The sequence below is a fragment of the Nomascus leucogenys genome, chromosome X, assembly GCF_006542625.1.
Source record: "Nomascus leucogenys isolate Asia chromosome X, Asia_NLE_v1, whole genome shotgun sequence".
Classification (NCBI taxonomy): Eukaryota; Metazoa; Chordata; class Mammalia; order Primates; family Hylobatidae; genus Nomascus; species Nomascus leucogenys.
In genome coordinates this window covers 139974981-139993869 of record NC_044406.1, presented here as the reverse complement: position 1 = coordinate 139993869, position 18889 = coordinate 139974981, and the positions used below count along the sequence as shown (strand labels likewise).

At 40.3% G+C, this 18889-nt stretch overlaps 1 protein-coding gene across 1 annotated transcript in view; it reads right to left on the bottom strand.

Annotated features, from left to right (window-relative positions):
• Window positions 1-4458: 4458 nt before the first annotated feature.
• FUNDC2 (FUN14 domain containing 2) overlaps window positions 4459-18889 on the bottom strand; it is a 29266-nt gene continuing 14835 nt past the window's right edge. Inside the window, exons 3-5 of the mRNA XM_030806655.1 lie at window positions 13880-13955; window positions 8644-8775; window positions 4459-5845 (exon numbers count right to left, since the gene is read on the bottom strand). Of these exons, the coding sequence (XP_030662515.1) occupies window positions 5768-5845; window positions 8644-8775; window positions 13880-13955 (286 nt within the window). The 3' untranslated portion in view covers window positions 4459-5767. The remainder of the gene's footprint in view (window positions 5846-8643; window positions 8776-13879; window positions 13956-18889) is intronic.

The window sequence follows — 18889 nt, the reverse complement described above, 5'->3', positions numbered from 1 at the left end:
CTCTTTGTGTGAATGCTCTCCAGAGAGACTTAAAGAGACGTTTCTAAGTTTCTAACCAGAGTGACAGAGCTAAATCCCCATGAAATTTAAATGAAGTCTTGTGTTAATAATAAAACAATAAAACATTATACAACTTTAATGTTACACCATCTACAAATCTAAATTACATTTAAAATTATCAGTTGACAGTTGAACTAGGATTTACATTAGGAATCACTACATGATCAAATAGATTGTTTTTCTGTGTTTTATTGCCAAGTTATTTTTACTAAGTTAACTACTCCAGTTTCAGACTCTTTTAAATGTTTTTATGCTAAAGTATATGTATTAGTCCATTGTTGCATTGCTATAAAAAGTGCCTGAGACTGGGTAGTTTATAAATAAAAGAGGTTTAGTTGGCTCACAGTTCCATGGGCTGTACAGGAAGCATGGCACTGGTATCTGATGGGCTTCTTGGGATGCCTCAGGAAACTTAGAGCCATGGCAGAAGGCAAAAGGGGAGTGAGCACTCCACATGGCCAAAGCAGGAGCAAGAGAGGGGTGAAGTGCCACACACTTTTAAATGACCAGATCTCATGAGAACTCACTATCATAAGTAAAGTACCAAGAGGGGATGGTGCTAAACCATCCATGAGAAACCCACCCCCATGATCCAATCACCTCTCACCAGGATCCACCTCCATTAGGGAATACAGTTCAACATGACATTCAGTGGATCCAAACTATCAGTATACTACTTTCTTTCAGTTTTGAAAGGTTCAAATCAGTTCCTTTAAAGGATTGTGTCAGTTTAAGTCAACAAATCTATTTGAAGACATTAATTTAACTCTTATTATTCTTAGCTATTATTATGACATACAAAAAAATAGCCATCATAGAAGGCTTAACATTTACTGAGTGCTTCTTATTGTTAGGGACCAAGATTAACACTGAATCTCAGTCTTAAGGAAAGAACTCTAGGAAGGTGAAAACTATGATCTCCCATTTTAGAAATAAAAAAAAAACCCTGTTAAGTTGGCTATTAGTGATGCTAAGTTTAATCACTTGGTTAGTGACTGACAGACCTTTTAGCTAGAAAGGTAGTTTTCCCTTCATAATGGGTAAGTCATTTGTGGGGTGATATCTTGTCACTCCTTTCCTTGCATTCACTCCACACGATTCCTAAGACATTTAATGAACTATAATATTACACTTGTGTTCAGTATTCAGAAGGCATCTGAAGTTGTATGGCACTTAATAGAAAAGGCTTTAAAGCCCTCTTAAGGAGTTAACAGCAAAACTCTTAATTTTTTCAGCACCAGCTTCCGACTGTGTACTTCAGTGGTTCTCAGTCTCTGCTGCTCATTAGAAAAAGCTAAGACACTTTAAAACCTCAGGATGCCTGAACTGCACCCCAGACCAGTGAAATCAGAATCTCTAGGATGAGAGCCAGGCATTAGTAGTTTTTAAAATTTCACAGGTGATTCCCAAGTGCAAGCAAGGATGAAAACCACTGCTCTCAGGAATATCATTTCTTACCATTTTAAAATTAAAAAAGGTAGACAGTTTTGACAAGTCAATAAACTGACTTTATTATAAAAATGTGAAAAAGTGCGACACTGTTTTCTTTAAAAAAAAAAAAGTATTAAGATTCATGATCCCTTAAAAAGAATGCAAGCATCAGAAATATAAGCTATACCATATGACTTCTAGAAAAATCAAGCTCAGAACTAAAATAGGTTTTCTGCCCAATTACTCAGATGTTAGTGTGACCTCTTAGAGAATTGGGCAGAAAATGTATTTTAGTTCTGGGCCTGATTTCCGAGAAATCATACTGGATTTCATGACAAAGAAATGAAGCTGATAATTTGGTGGAGGGAGCAGAGGGCAGCAGTCAAATTTTTCTCTGGGGTCCAAAACTGGCTGTGAGCTTCCCTCTGAGAAGAAATTGAGATCATCATGAAACATTGATGATACTCAGAAATTTCAAATCCATCAGTATACCATCTTTTCAAGCAGAGATTCCCAAACTGTACAAAAGTAGAGGTTCCAAATAAGAGCCCAACCATTAGTTATGCCCATCTTTCTGGCAATCGTCAAACAAAAGAATGATGGAGAGACTATTCTTACAATAGTTAACTACACAGTAACTCTGCTTTCCAAAACCAGAAGCACCCACCCCAAGAGCATGTTGGCTAGAATTATGCAAGAGATCATTCCTTGTAGAATCTAGTCCGCCAACTTGAATCGTCTTCTGCCAGCATCCATGAGACAGTAACTGCCCAGATCCAGTATCAAGGACTGTCACCCCAGTGGTGGGGTAGTCAAGAACCCCACTGTCCTGTTAATGAATGTCTGGAGGCTGAGTGGCGGGAGATTGCAGCACACAAGCGGCCATTTGGGAGGAGAGTCATGCTAACATATTATCACAATGGCAATAACACTCATGACAATGGGCTGCTCAGGCAAGGGTGCCCACCACCACATCTCTCCCTGCACCCAGCTCCCGTGTCAGCAATAAGGATACACATCCTTGGGGGAGACTGAAACATTGGACTCCATCTGTTGAGCCCGAGCAGGCAGCGGCCAGAAAGTGCCGCTGGATCCGTCTCCGCTCTCCGACTCTGGAGAGAACCTTCGGAAGAAGAGACTCAAAAGTTCTACCTCTCCTGTAGCATGCTCCAAGTCCCCATCCCACCAGGTCCCATTGCGGGAAAGACGCTGGGTCAAAGGGTGGCTCAAAGTGGCGAGGACGCAGGGCGGACCCATAGTAGCCAGGAAGAGGACAGAAGGGGTCCCTGAGCCGGGACACTGTCCAGCACGCTGCAGGGCAAGGGAAGGGAAGCCTTCACTACGTAGATGCCATCCTATTGGTTGACAACTTGGAAGCCTTGAGTGCGGTGTTACCACGTCGCCGCCACAAGGGGGCGATGAAACCCCGAACACATTCCAAGTCAAGTTTCTGCGGACCATACACAGCGACAACGCTCTTCCCAAGGAAAAACTTCCGCCCCACCACCACTAATTAGGAAGTCCAGAGCGTCACTGGACTCTGCTACTGGAGAAAATACGTGCCTAGCTAAGCAGGCCTCACCAGCCAAATGAAAATAGTGCACTGAAAGGTGGAGCTGCCTGGTCCTTGAATCATCTCGGTTTTGCATGGAGGAGGGGCAGCTGTTCTTTTGGGGGAAACCTCAACTCCCACTTCACCACCTGAAACAAAACTGCTGGCACAATAGAGCCTTGATTCACAGGTACCCCTAAATGCCTGAGCCTACTTCACTGATGGTTCAGCTAAACTGAAAACAAGGTGTGCAGCTGTGCGTGTTCAACCTCCATGCCAGCTCTGCACAATCCCAAGTGGTCACAGTGGCCTCACACAGTAGGCAGAACTCACAGCCATTCTCATACTAGCAGGATGAGGCCAACCTGCAATACTGACCTCAACCATGACCCTCACAGTCCTAGAGGCAGCCATCTGGGAAAAAACTTCAGGAGGGACCTACCTACAAATCTTAATTCAGACAATCAGAATACAGTCTGAGGTCAGAATATTTATTACAACCTACTCAAGGTAGTTTAGAACCACCTGCTAATCTTTGCTGCCCTCACCAATAATCACAGGAAAAACAGATGCATCAAAAGACAACCCCTACCCCACTGGAGAGGCATTGGGTGGCCAGTCTCCCCACATGCAACCCAAAGGGGCACAGAGCACTTTGGTTAGCTTTGCTGTTGCCATCCCATTGCTGTGGGTAAGTCACAGGTAAAGTGGCTACAGCCACTATCACCATATATGGCATAACCCAGAGACCCAGATGTCAGGAGAGGCAGAGTGTGGGGAAGCAGGAAACAGATGACTCAGTGTCACTACATACATCTATATCAATATATATATAGATATAAACATATAGCAAGCCAAAAAAAATAGAGGAGGATCTATAAGGTTAAGAGACTTATTCAAATCATGCAAATACGATGTGAACCTTGCATGAATTTTAATTCAAACAAACTAATTGTAAAACACTTGAGACGAGGAAATTTTGAACACTGATCAGATTTTGGATATTATGTAATTACTGTTAATGTTTGATATGATGAGGTATTATATTTATGATTTTTAGAAGTAATTCTTACCTTTTAGAGATACATACTGAAATATGATAAAATGACATTTTGATATTTGTTTCACAATAATTGGTAAAAACCAGCAGAGCTATAATTTGATGATTGTTGTGAGTGATAGATACATGGGGGGATTATGGTACTATATTCTCTACTTTTATATATTCCTGAAAGCATCCATAATAAAAAGTGAAAAAAAAAAGTTCTTATAGAAAAATATGCAGCAAAGAGGCTCATACCATTATGGTTTTGAGATGATTCATACATATTGCAAGCAAAATGGCTTATGTTTCCTTAAATGTAAGGAGAAAAACGCAAATAGGTGATTTCTGTAAAGTTCCACACATCCACTGGTAGTTTTGATTTTCAAATTCAATACATCATTCTCAAGACAGGTTAAAATGCAAACATTTTTAAATGTATGGCCTTAGAAACACACTCATATTTCACAAGAGATCATCTCCAAGATTAACAATTCTGAGTAAAACTAACCTTTAATAGTGAGTTTTCTTCCTATAAAGTCATTATTCATATATTCAACAAATACTCGGCACCTATTAAGTGCTAGGCCCCGAGTATAATGGTGAAGACAGAAGTCTTGCCCTCTGAAAGCTGATTGATATTCTAGTTGGGACTGTAGACATGGTAACATGCCACTACAGCAGAATGTGCTAAGATTCTGTGTGTGCATGTGTGCATGTGTGTGTGTGTGTAAGCTTTTAAAGAATAATTCTAGGGGTTGTGGTCATCATGAGACGGTAGATTACACTTGATGGAAATTTATTTCTCATGTCCTATCACTATCTTTCTTAATTCTGAATCCCTGGAAAGCTACTTCTTTAAAATTCTGGTTTAAATGTTGTATTTCATACTAACTAGATTAAAAAAAATAGTAAAAGTGGCACAGATGAGTTATGGCCACCCCTAATGTTTTGATAAGAATATTTCATTCACATTTCAAAGCTTAAAACCTTTTCTATGAAATAAAAATCCAAAATCTTCCCTTTCCCACCTAAATCACTTGTTTTACAATAAATAAACCCTTTGGAAACAGCCATGAGATACATTATCCTGTACGGTAGAAAACATTCCTGGACAATATCAGATTTTTCAATTATAGTAATTATGCTGCCAATTTTGTCGGCATAATTATAACACATTTAAATAGCTCTTTCTGTAATGTAAAACCAACTAAAAAAGAAAGTAGACACCAAGATACCAAAATCTTTCATGCTTAAAGGCAAATGTATTCAGTTCCTTTCCATGCAGCACACAATAAGGTTATCTATGTGCTTATTTCTTTTCCAAATCAACAGTTTGGGACAACCTTTCAGGATCCACTCATCCTCCACGGTCAGCCATCTTGCAATGTGTTCTCATATGTGTCTTGCATGGGGGTAAAGGAACCTTCTTGTTGACCTACAGACTGACCAAGTAGGGGGTGTACTGGGAGGAGAGCTAAGGACTATTGTCTCTTCTGCCACCATCAAGCTCATGGTGCCACATTAACTTGTACCAGCAGATGCTTATAGAAGCCACTCGGATTTGCCATGGCAGGGAGGAAGGCATGGGAGAAGAGGAGGAGGGACTCGATGTCCTATGATGGAGTGTAGAGGCTGCTGGCTGGAAAAAACCAGGAACAATGAACATGAGGTCATCTGCCTTAGGATGCCATGCCAAGCAGAAAGCCTCCGAAAAATCCCCCAGTCACTAGAACATTCTTCTTCACAAATGACACCACCTGAAAACAGAAGATAGTACAATGGGTTGTTTTGCTAAGGATGTTAATAATATTAAGAATCATCTCTATTATACCTATGCCAGTCTTAACAATGTCAATCCCCTCATCGGTTATGTAATTTGCACTTTACCAAAAGGGCAATGGACTTACATTAATATATGAAACATATATTATGAAACATATGAAATGTGAACATATGAAAATGACTACTGGCTGGTGTGGGGAGAGTAAGACTAGAGGGAGCCCGATGGGAAGGAGGATGCACATCAGGAGGTGGAGACAATGGCTCTTTGAATCAAGGACAAAGAAGGAGAGTTCATGGGGACAGTTATGGGGAAAGAGTAAAGCTGCACTAAATAAACTGGTTACAGAGGCAATTCTGTTTCCAATTTTGCTCCTTCCACCCTCTTTGGCATCTACCCTCCAATAGAGGCTTCTCATTTCCTGAAGTCTCTCCCCTAAATCTCTCCATCCATGCATTCCCCTCTGAAACCTGCTCCCAGGTAGATGCTATAAATTATCATTCTCACACTTCACCACATCTAACATGATTAACAGGTGACGTTCTTATTTCCTTAAGTTCCCAAAGCTTCCCACCTCCCCTCTACCCTCCTGGAATAGCTCCCGGTCATCTGAGACTCAGTGCATACATTCAGACACTCTTTATGGCTCCTTAGTCTGTGCTCTACCAATCGCCTGACCACTCCCCACCCTTCCAATTTCAGAGACAATTTTGGTAACTGGCTCAGACTTCCTCTTTCTCCTAAGTGTGATCACCACCTTAGAAAGTGTTCATAGGAAGAAGACATCCAACATCCTGGCCTGATCATTTCTTGAACTCAAGTACAGTGACTTCCATCTCCAAACCACCTAAGCTACTCACACCCTGACATTCCCCTAACATTTTTCACACTACCACCCCATCCTCCTAGGACCACTGTCTTCTAACCCTCCAGTAAGCCCTTACTCCAACTATGCCTATGTCTTCCTGCCTCATTTCCACTCCTCCCCCAACTCTCCTGGACCTCTACATTTCCTTAAATGAAGCACTTTTGTCATCTGCCATTGGGGTAAAGAAAAAAAATCATACAACTTCCTGAAAAAATTGGTTTTGTTTATTATTTTTACTACTCTTTCTTCAACTTGCTAATTTGGCTTTCAACTCCACCACCCCACTAAACTGTTCTCACTGAAGTCATCTTGTTGCTAAATACTGAACTAAATCTTCATCCTGTTTCTCAAATCAGACCACCGGCTCTATGAGTAGGAAAACCAGCCACTACATCCCCAGGGCCTGTGACAGTGAACTCAATTCCAAATTATCTGGTTACTTTATAACAAACTCCCTCTGTGAGTCAACAGTTGGTTCTCATCAAATATTAACTTTATGCTTTTTATCATGTACACTTCCAGTATTATTTTAAAAGTTTTCAGCAAGGTGCCGTGGCTCACATCTGTAATGCCAGCACTTTGGGAGGCCGAGGTGGGAATACTGCTTGGGCCCAGAAGTTTGAGACCAGCCAGGACAACACAGGGAGACCCTGTCTCTCCAAAAAATTTAAAACTTCACTGGGTGTGGTGGTACACACCTATAGACCCAGCTACTCAGAAGGCTGAGGTCGGAGGATCACTTGGTTGAGGCAACAGTGAGCCATGACTGTGCCACTGCACTCCAGCCTGGGCGACAGAGTGAGACCTCTCTTACAAAATTTGTTTTTACTCACTGTGGTGAGTCACTGTGCCCAGCCATGCATTATTTTTATAAACATTTGAATAATAAAGTTTTCATGACATAAAAAATGTAACTTTCCTAACTTTGAGGAGAGACAGAAGGAAGAAAGGAAAGAGGAACCATCTGGGCTCTGGGCTCCTGTAGATACCCACCTCTGCCACCTTCCCACTCTGGGTAAAGGCACCAGCTTTGACCAGCCACTTGCCAATCACCAGCACGAAGAGCCACTCACAACATGAGAAGCCTGAGGTGCACACAGGGTATTTCTCCTCCCCTGCACTCAATCTGTCTGTTTTCCCTGTGAGGCTAGAGTGAGCTAATGGGAGAATCTCTCATCACTCCAGGCTACAGAAAGTACCAGCTATCTTCTTGACACCCTGATCCTTGTTTATTTCTCCCCAGTTCAGTGTACTTATTTATTTGCGACATCTGACATATTTCTAAAGGTAATAAAGCAACAGCAAAAAATATCCTTTTAAAAAGGAAGGACTTCTCCTGTGCCTGCAGTGCCAGGTTATAATCTAACTTGGCTTTAATGAACAAGATCAGGGGTTAGCAAACTACAGCCCATGGGCCAAATCCAATCTGAACCTGTTTTTAAATAAAGTTTTATTGCAACACAGCCACATCCACTTATTTAACATATCATCTATGGCTATTTTCATGATATACAGTGGAGTTGAATACTTGTGACATTTCCACCAGTTATATGCAGAACAAGCAGAGCATGAATGTTTCAGAGATACGCGTGTATAGTGACAAAATGGGACTCAAAATAATTATACTGGCCATATATCCTTCCCACCTACTATGCTGCCCCACATTCCTACAAGAACTGGTTAAAGGGATAATCACTCCACAAATGTTCACAGACAAAGGTCACCAAACACTTAATTATCCAGCTTTTAAAAATGTTCTGAAGTGATGATATTCCAAGTTAGTTTTGTCTCATTAAGTTCTTTGTAATGCTTAAGCCCTGTCCATCACTGAGATACGGTGCAATCGGGTTAAGCCCTGTATTTGTCTGCACTGTTCACACACTACACATGAACAATGCAAGTCTCACCTCCTCAGCTTTGCTCCTGACCTCAGTAGGTATCTGATTGCTCTTACGGATCTTCAGCTGCTCTTTGGCTTTCTTCATGTCCTTCTCCACTCGTTGCCAGTCAACTTTGATGTACCCAGTATGGTTTGCAAGCTACAGTATCAACAATAATGACAACAGGAAATGAGAAACAGATTTGTTATTTCTTTTAGTCAGAATAAATCCTGAAGTAGACTCTCGAAACCCTCTGACTTTCCATTTTTGGAGACATCTGCCATTTGATTCTTTGTATCATGATGACATCTACTCAGCATCCCCCCTATATGCAAAGCCATATGCCTGGCACTAGAAATAACTACTGGCAATTCTTTTAAATTATTTATACTCTTACAACCCTTTTAGAAAGAGTTACGTAAGATGAAAATCAAGGTGAGAGGTCAAGATGTAGGGTGAAGAGATGGACCTTACAGCCGATACAAATGTTTCCAGAGAATGTGAACAGAACAAAGCATTCAGGCAGTTATTACTGTTGCTTAACAGGAAGAAATCTAGCATCTGGCCCCACAGAGATTTCTCATGAGCAACTTCATATAAAGGGGTATTAAGAGAACCAGATCCAAAGACACCTGCAGCATATATCTATTTCCCTTGATAAAACTAAAACTCAGTGTAAATCTGATTCAAGCATGTAGTTTTTTGATGATGGATTAATATCATCCAAGGAATGAAGAGAATGACTATAGCCAAACAATCAATGCCCTATCAATATCACTTCTCTCTCCGAAATTTTTGGCAAGTCATATCTACCTGGATATCTCAAAATACCCGAAACTAAAAGTCTTCACCTTGCTAGAGTCTCCTCCTGCACTGTTGCTCTTCCTCTAGGCCCTATTTTAGCTAATGGCACCACCAGTCACCCAAACAGACTAGAGAAAATACTTGTGATGTGTATCATAAACGAAACACTGATACTCAAAAAAGTGAACTTCTTATAGAGATCAGTAAGAAAGAAAATTCACTTTAAAAATGGGTAAGGGCAATTCAGAGGAAAGTGTCCACGAAAAGGAAAAAGTTCAACTTCACAAGTAATCAAGCCATAGTACCTTTACTTATGAGTCTATAACTGGAAATACACAAAAGTCTATCAACACATGAATGGATAAACAAATTGTATCATATTTACACAATAGAATATTACTTAGTACTAAAAAGAACAAACTACTTTACAGCAACCACATAGTTGAGTATCAATATTTGTACCTAAAAGGCGGCTCTGGTTCATTTACTCCACCCTGTTTATCCCACAAAATCCTGCTATTAAACTGAGAGAATACATTGACTAGCTATTTGAAGGCTCTTACATAAAAACAGCGATATGCAGATTGGAGAAGACCAGAATTCAAAAGCACCACCAAACTGGTGGCGTGATTCCTGCTTTTCCTGCAGTTATCGCCTGGCCTAACCTCAAGGCAAGACTCAAGAAACATCTGACAAAATTCAACGCAAATTCATGATAAAACTCTCAGAGAAAGAGGAATAGAGGGGAACTTCCTCAACTTGATAAAGAACATCTACAAAAAAAAACCCTGCAGCTAACACTGTACATAATGGTGAAAGAATGAATGCAGGAAACAAGGCAAAAATGTCCGCCCTCTCCACTCCTATTAAATATCATACCAGAAGTGAACTCAGAGTCAGCACAACAAGGCAAGAAAAAGAATTAGGAGACATCCTGATTCACAAGGAAGAGGTCAAACTGTCTCCAATCATAGACATCTTTGTCTACATAGAAAATTTCATAGACTTCAACAAAAAACAAAAACTCCTAGACTAAAAAAGTGAGTTTAGCAGGGTCACAGGATACAAATTCACACAAAACCAACTGAATTTCTATATGCTAGCAATTTGAACTGGAAATGAAAAATGTTTAAATGATTTACAACAATGGGTGCAAAAAATAATTAAATATTAGGTACAAATCAAATAAAACATACAGGATCTGTATACTGAGAACTACAAAACGCTGAAGAAAGACCTCAAAGACAACCTAAATAAATGGAGAGACACATCATGTACATGGAATGGAATACTCAACACAGAAATGATGCCCAGTTCTCTACAAATTATCTATAGATTTACTGCAATCCCAAATCACAAATCCCAGTAGGATTTCTTATAGATACATAAGTAAGCTGGTTCTAAAATTTATATGGAAAGGCAAAGGAACTGGAATCACCAAAATGAATCTGAAAAAGAACAGAGTTGGGGGAATCACACTACCTGATTTAAGATTTACTATAATGCTACAGTAGTCAAGACAGTGTGTGATACTGAAGAAGAGATAGACACACAGACCAACAGAACAGAATAAAAAGTACAGAAACGGACGTGGACAACTACAACAAACTGATTTTTTACAAGGGTGCAAAAGTAGTAATGGTGGTGGTGAAGTCCCCTGGGTGGCCCAGGCCAGGATTGCGAGGTGACTTCCTGCTCTCCTTGGCATTACTGGGGGACTGCACTGCAGGGGTAAAGCAACACCAGAACTAGGAAAAGCAGCCTCTCCCGCTGCAAGGTCCCTCCAGCGCCCTCTACTGACAAAGCTCAACATCCTACTTCCATTGCAGCACAACAAGTAGAGGGAGCCGAATAAACTGAAAACTGGCAAGCGTTGTTGCTGGGCTCTGAAAGCTGCAAAAAGTGCTGGAAATGATCTACAGCTTGGTAAGAAAAAGCAACTACATTCATAAAGACGTAAAGGAAAAATTTCACTGTTCACAGATGGCATAAAAAGATTTTATAGACAAAACCCAAAAGAATCCCAGACAAGTCAGAAATAAGAGACTTTTTTAACAAGGTGGCTGGCTGAAAGAGCAACATAAAATATCAACTGTATTTCAACACACTAGCATGAATCAGAATGTGTAGTTTTAAAAATCGTATCATCCACAAGAGCAACTAAAGTTATAAGGTATTCAGTAATAAAACTGAATCACAGATGTACAAGATCTATATGGAAAAATAATAAAAGTCTATTCAAAGGCATTAAAGAAGACCTAAATAACTGGAGAGAAAACCCATGTTCACAGATAGAATACTCAATATCATAAGAGATATCTACATGGTTCCAATGCAATTCCAATAAAAATTTCAACAGGATTTTTGAAAATAACTGACAAGTCTGATCTAAAATTTAGATGAATGAGCAGAAACACAAAAGTAGCTGCAACACTCCTGAAGAATAAGGTGGACGAATTTGCATTACCAAATATTAAGCTTTAGTACTGTCATAAAGATAGAAAGTTGACCAGTGGAACAGAACACAGAAACCAGAGTCACAGACACACATACATGGGTTCTGATATATGAAAGAGACAATGCTGCAAATGTTGGGAATGGGAAGAATTATTCACTAAATTCTGCTCAATTATCAGTATGGAAAAAAGGAAACTGGATCCCTATGTCAAACTATAACTTGTGATATAACTGATCTCCCAACATTATGCTTGCCTCCTGCTCTCACTCCTCTGGTGACAGATAACATGAGTGCCTGCCATAGATTCTCCATGTCTCACCTCTGCAGCAAAGCAGTGTCCCTGTACCCCTTGAATATTGGAATTATCCAACACCAGAATTTCATTTTGAGGTGCCTTTCTGGAGACATTTTCAATACCAATTATTTCTGTCAGGGCCCCAAAAAGAAACAGAAGACACACTCAAATTAAAACATTTCAAAGCAGTATTAAAATGTTTATGAAGTTTGGGGCAACATATAAGGGAAACCACAGGGATAGAGCTGTTATTGCACTTCCACCTGAAGGGTCAAGCGGAAGGAGAGAGAGGTGTGAGGAGGGGCCCCACCTTGCAGGGAGTCTGACCTGTCCAGCAACAGAGCCAGCACCTAACAAGCCCACAGGGAAGCAGCCAACAAAAGTGATGCTGCATGACTTTTGAGGCTTGGGCAACAAAGGAGATGCAACTTGCACCACGTTTCTGGAGAACTGTGCTTGGGAGTCCTGAGGTCATGGTGGTGTGAGGAAGCCTATACCGGCACAGGAACCACATGGAAGAGCACTAAGACCATGGACAGGGGGGAAATAAGGAGAGGAGGAGGGAAGACAAACAGAGACAGAGAGACAAAGAGGCCCCACAAGTCCAGACCTACCCCAGCCCTCTGATCATCTGGCCTGTAACCACATGAGACTCTGATCCACAGGCACCTACCTTAACCCTCCCCAAACTCCTGTAACCATGAGAGAGAATAAAGTGATCATTATTTGAAGCCATTAGGTTTGGGGGAATTTGTCACGCAGCAATACCACACTCAAGCCAGCTACAGCCTGATTTTCCCTCTTCAATACATTTGATTTTCACCTGACCTATCTGCAAAACTCACTCCAATCATGGTGCTAATGCAGAACCTACCTTGCAAAAGTGAGGGTTGCCAACTGTGGGAAGAGACAAACGGCTGTGAATTCAGACTCTGGCATGATTCAGCAAGTTATAGCTCCCACAGCACAGCAGCTCTATGCACCGCTGCACAGCAGAATCACCTCAGGAGTTTTAAATTTTTCGATGAAATCAGACTGTGGGTCAGGAGTGGCACACATTGGCTCTTTAAAAAAACTTCTAGGTGATTCCAATGTGGAGCCAAATTTGAATACCAATGCTGCAGAGCTAAGAAATGTATGCCTAACACAATCAAATGTCAGTTTTCTTTTGTTTTTGGAGAAACTGCTCCCTTTTTCTTTTTCAAGTCTTGTTTGTTAGTCTCTCCTAAGCAGTCTCAGAGAACTGGCAACCACTGGTTCTGAAACTATGGGTCAAGGAGACAGCAGATGACATCTGACTGTACTGTCACTTAGCTCCCATTTCTCATCACATGCTCAACGTCCCCTCTGTAAAAGCTAGCTATATTAGCATATGAGACTAAATCATCACAGCACACTTGTATTTTTGAAATCACATCTGCTTAATAATTCAGCTGGTCTTAAAAACTCTTTTAAGGGAGCTATGATAGGGAATTTGCACTTCTGTCCCCACATGAGGAAATAAAATGTGACTGGCAAATAACATTTACTAGTATGATGAATAAAATTTGACTCAAACGGTCACTAGCATTTAAAATAGTACATGAAAACAAATGCAAAGGCTAGTCTAGTGTGACATAGCCAGGACTGTATTACAACTCCCCACACCACATTCCTTAATGGGCAGGTGGAATTTCCAAACATCTGAGAACATTTCACATACAGACCTGAAGGAGAAAAAATCCACCTCCCACAGCTGTTGCAGCCAACTTTCCAACCTTCTGGAATATGAAACCCGTGCACCTACAAAAACAAACCAACATCAGACAAATTGATGAGCTGTCAGTTACACACAAACATGCATTTCTGGCAATGTTCATATCTTAATTAGCTTAAGATGATCTAGCTCCTTCCTACCCCCTACATAAAGCCAGCCCCAAGAGGAGCATGACATAAGGAAATCAAATCTTGGCTCTACAAATCTTGTGGTCTTGAGTAAGTCCCTTAAAACTCTCAGGTTATATTTTTAAAAGATGACTCTGGCTACATTGTGGAGAAGAGATTAAAGGGGGAGGACAAAGGCAGAGACTAGTTAAGAGGGTGAAGTAGCGATCCAGAAGAGAAGTGAATGCCAATGGGCCAAGGTAGAGATGGCAAGGAGGGAGCAGACCTGAGGAACTGTTTGTGAAGAAAAAAATAAAACACTCCTGAGTTTGAGGACAGGATGGTTGCAAGGGATAAGGCACAAGATTCTGTCCTGAATGTGGCATTTTTTACAATATAAAAACAAGGAAGAGGAATAGAGGAAAAGGTGGGGGAAGGGAGGGGAGGAGATAACGTCATTTTGAGTATGTTGAATGCAAAATGTCTATATGATATCTGAGTGGCAACATCTCGTAGCCAGTTTAATATAATTATGCGTTTCTTTATTATTGTCTATCTTCCTGACCCCACCCGATACTAAAATGTAAGCTTCATGAAGGCAGAGATTTTGTTGTGTTCATTGCTGAACACATATCAGCTGTAATCATTAACCATTGTTGAAAAAATCCTCCCTAGACTCCAATTCTCCAGCCACCTTCCCTTTTCTCTGCTCTCCTTTACAGCAAAACTACTTTGAGGCCGTCTCTTTTGTCCTGTGTCCATATTCTCTTACACCTACACCATTCAGGCTTTTGTCCCATGACTTCAATGAAACCATTCCTATCAAGGTTACCACTGATCTTGACCTTACCAAATGCTAGTGTTCACTTCTCAGCTTTAATCTCATCTGACCTACAGCAGCTTTTGACACAGCTGATTACTGTCTCCTTTTTTAAAAAAGGGAATTTTATTGTGTATATTTGAGGTTTACAACATGATGTTATGGGATACATATAGACAAGTAAAGTGGAATCAGATTAATATCATTAATATCATCTCACATACTTACTTTTTTGTGATAAGAGCAGCTAAAATCCACTTAATTCACAGAAATCCCTAAGGCAATACAATTGCATTAGCTGCAGTCCTCATGCTGTACATTGGATCTCTAGACTTGCTCCTCTTACATATTTGCTACTTTGTATCCTTTGACCTACATCTTCCCATTTCCTCCCATCCTATCCCTGGTAACCAGTTTTATTTCTTTATATTTATTATATTATACAACTGTATATATGACTTTTTCCCCACACATATGAGATCATGCAGTATTTTGTCTTTCTGTGTCTGGCTTATTTCACTTAGCATAATGTCCTCCAAAATCTATGCTGTGGCAAACAGCACAATCTCCTTTTTTAAAGCTAAATAGTATCCCACTGCATACACATTTTCTCTATCCATTCATCCATTGATGGACACTTAGGATGTTTCCATACCTTGGGTACTGTAAATTAATGCTGCACTGAACATGAGAGAGGAGATATCTTTATGAGGTGGTGATTTCATTTCCTTGGGGTATATACTCAGAAGAGGAATTGCTGGGTCGCATGGTAGTTCTAATTTTAATTTCTTTAGGAACCTCCATACTGTTTTCCATAATGGTTGTACCAATCTACATTCCCGCCAACAGTGTACTAGGGTTCCTTTTTCTCCACACCCTCATCAACAATTATCTCTTGTCTTTTTGATAACAGCCATTCTAATAGGTGTCAGTTGATATCTCACTGTGGTTTTAATTTGCATTTCCCTGATAACTGGTGGTGCTAAGCATCTTTTCCTATACCTCTAGTGGCCATTTCTATGCCTTCTTTGGGGAAACGTCTGTTCAGGTCTTTTCCCCATTTTTAAAATCAGGTTATTTGTTGTTCTGCTATTGTACTCTCTCCTTCTTGACATCTTTTTGCTCTGGAATACCATTCTCTCTTGGTTTTCCTCATATATCACTGGCCATTCCTTATGAGACAATTTTGCTAATTCCTCCCTCTTTCTGACTTCTGAATGTTAGGTTGTTCTGAGGGCTCCGTCCTAGAACCTCTTTGCTCTGTGTATTCACTTTCTATCTGCTGGGTCTATACCATGATCTCTGATGTAGGTTACTGTTACAGCTCCTCATCTGGACTCCTTACCTCCACTTTCACCTCCTAGAATCTATTCCCAATATAGCAACTCATACAGTCCTAAAACAGGGGTCGACAAACCACAGCCTGGGAGCCAAACCCTGCCAGATGTCTCTTTGTAAATCAAGTTGCAACAGAGATTGTGTGATCCATAAAGCCTACAATATTTACCATATGGGCTCTTTACAGAAAAACTTTGCTGACGCCTACTCTAAAATGTAAGATCAAGGTACACTTCTGCTCATAACCTTCCAGTAGCTTCCCTCCTCACTAAGAGAGAAAGTTAAAGCCTTACACTTAACATCTTATCTCCCATTACCTCACTACCCTCATTGTCTACTGTTCTCCCCTTATTACATTTCAGCTCAGTAAGAGAAAGAACTACAAATACAACAATGCATGCAGAACCTCATAAGACTTTTAATCTTTTTTAAACAAAAGTTAGATGTCAGGCAGTATATTTCTGAAGCGACTCTGAAATTGGAAGGGTGGTAGGACCAGTAAATAAATGATAAGGGTCCATTTTAAGAGCATTCCACTGTTCAGACTTACTGAAGTATAATCAGAGTAATTGATATATATTTAGAATGGTTACAGATTTTTGCTGTTACAAAAATTGTTGCACTGTTTATAACACCTGGCTTTTTCTCTTTTTAAAACAAAACACACATTTTAAATAAAGCCTAATAATAAAGCAAGACCCAAAAAGATCAAGTGATTTCTAAGTAATTGCATCCAAGAACAAGAATCAAGCACATTTATAAGAATAAAAAATATCTAGCACCCAATGAAGTAAAATTCATAATATCTGCCATCTAATTAAAAACTACCAGGCTTGCAAGGCAGAAAAATATGAACCATGATAAAAAAAAAAAAAAAACTAAAAGAAACCCAGAAATGATACTGATGAAAAAATTAGTAGACAAAAGCATTAAAAGTTATTACAATTATATTCCATATGTTCAAGAAGCTAGAGAAAAGATTGCACATAATAAGTAGAGGCAAGGAAGCTCTTTTAAAAACATGCAAATCTTGGCTGGGTACAGTGGCTCATGCCTGTAATCCTAGTACTTTAGGAGGCCAAGGCAAGAGGATTGCTTGAGCCCAGGGCAAGAGGATTGCTTGAGCCCAGGTGTTTAAGGCCAGCCTGGGCAACATAGTGAGTCCTCATCTCTCCAAAAATAACTTTTTTAAATTAGCCAGGCACGGTGGCATGCACCTGCAGTTCCACTATTCAAGAGGCTGAGGTGGGAGGATCTCTTGAGCCCAGGAGATAGAGGTTGCAGTGAGCTGTGATTGTGCCACTGCACTCCAGCCTAAGCAACAGAGCAAGAAAGTCTCAAAAAAAAGATGCAAATCAAACTTCTAGAAATAAAAACTACAATGTCTGAGACGAAAAATATAGCAGTTTAGACACTGTAGAAGATTAATAAACTTCATGAAATAGCAATAAAAACTATCAAAAATGAAACAGAAAAGAGACAAAAAATGAAAATGGTTATGATACTGAACTATAGTTAGACAAGATGTCACCTTGGGGGGAACTGGGGAATGGGTACAAGACCTCTATGGATTATTTCTAACCGCATGTGAATCTACAATTATCTCAAAACAAAGTTTTTAAAAAGTAAACAGTATTAATGAACTGTGGAAAAACTTCACACAGCCTAATAAATGTGTAATTGGAATCACTGAAGGAGAACAGAAAAAAATATTTGAAGGGCAACAGAAAATATTCCAAGCTTCGTGAAAACTATAAATCCACAGATCCAAAAAGCTCAATGAAATCTAAGCAAAAGAAACAAAGGCCAGGCATGGTGGCTCACACTTGTAATCGCAGCACTTTGGGAGGCTGAGGCAGGAGGAACACCTGAGGTCAGGGGTTCGAGACCAGCCTGGCCAACATGGTGAAACCCCATCTCTACTAAAAATACAAAAATTAGCCAGGTGCGGTGGTGCACACCTGTAATCCCAGCTACTCCAGAAGCTGAGGCACGAGAATCACCTGAACCTGGGAGGTGGAGGTTGCAGTGAGCTGAAATCTTGCCACTGCATTCCAGCCTGGGTGACAGAGAAAGAGTCCATCTCAAAAAAAAAAAAAAAAAAAAAAAAGATAGAAAAACAAAACTATAGCAAGGTACAACATAATCAAACTGCTTAAAACAAATGGTAAAGAGAAAATATTTTTTTCTTTTTTCTTTTTTTTTTTTTTGAGACAGTCTTGCTGTCGCCCAGGCTGGAGTGCAGTGGCACAATCTCGGCTCACTGCAAGCTGCGCCTCCCGGGTTCACGCCATTCTCCTGCCTCAGCCTCTCCGAGTAGCTGGGACTACAGGTGCCCGCCACCATGCCCGGCTAACTTTTTGTATTTTTTAGTAGAGACAGGGTTTCACCGTGTTAGTCAGGATGGTCTCGATCTCCTAACATCATGTTCCACCTGCCTCAGCCTCCCAAAGTGCTGGGATTACAGGCGTGAGCCACCGCGCCCGGCCTAGAGGAGATCTTAAAAGGAGCCTGAAGGGGGAAAAAAGAGGTATTGGGTACAGAGGAATAAAGTTTGAAGTGAACACATTTCTCATAGAAAATAATACAAAGCCAAAAGATAATGAAATGACACTTTTAATGTACTGAAAAAAAAGCAACAACCCTGTCAATCTAGAATTCTACACTAAGTGATCTTGCAAAAACAGAAATGAAA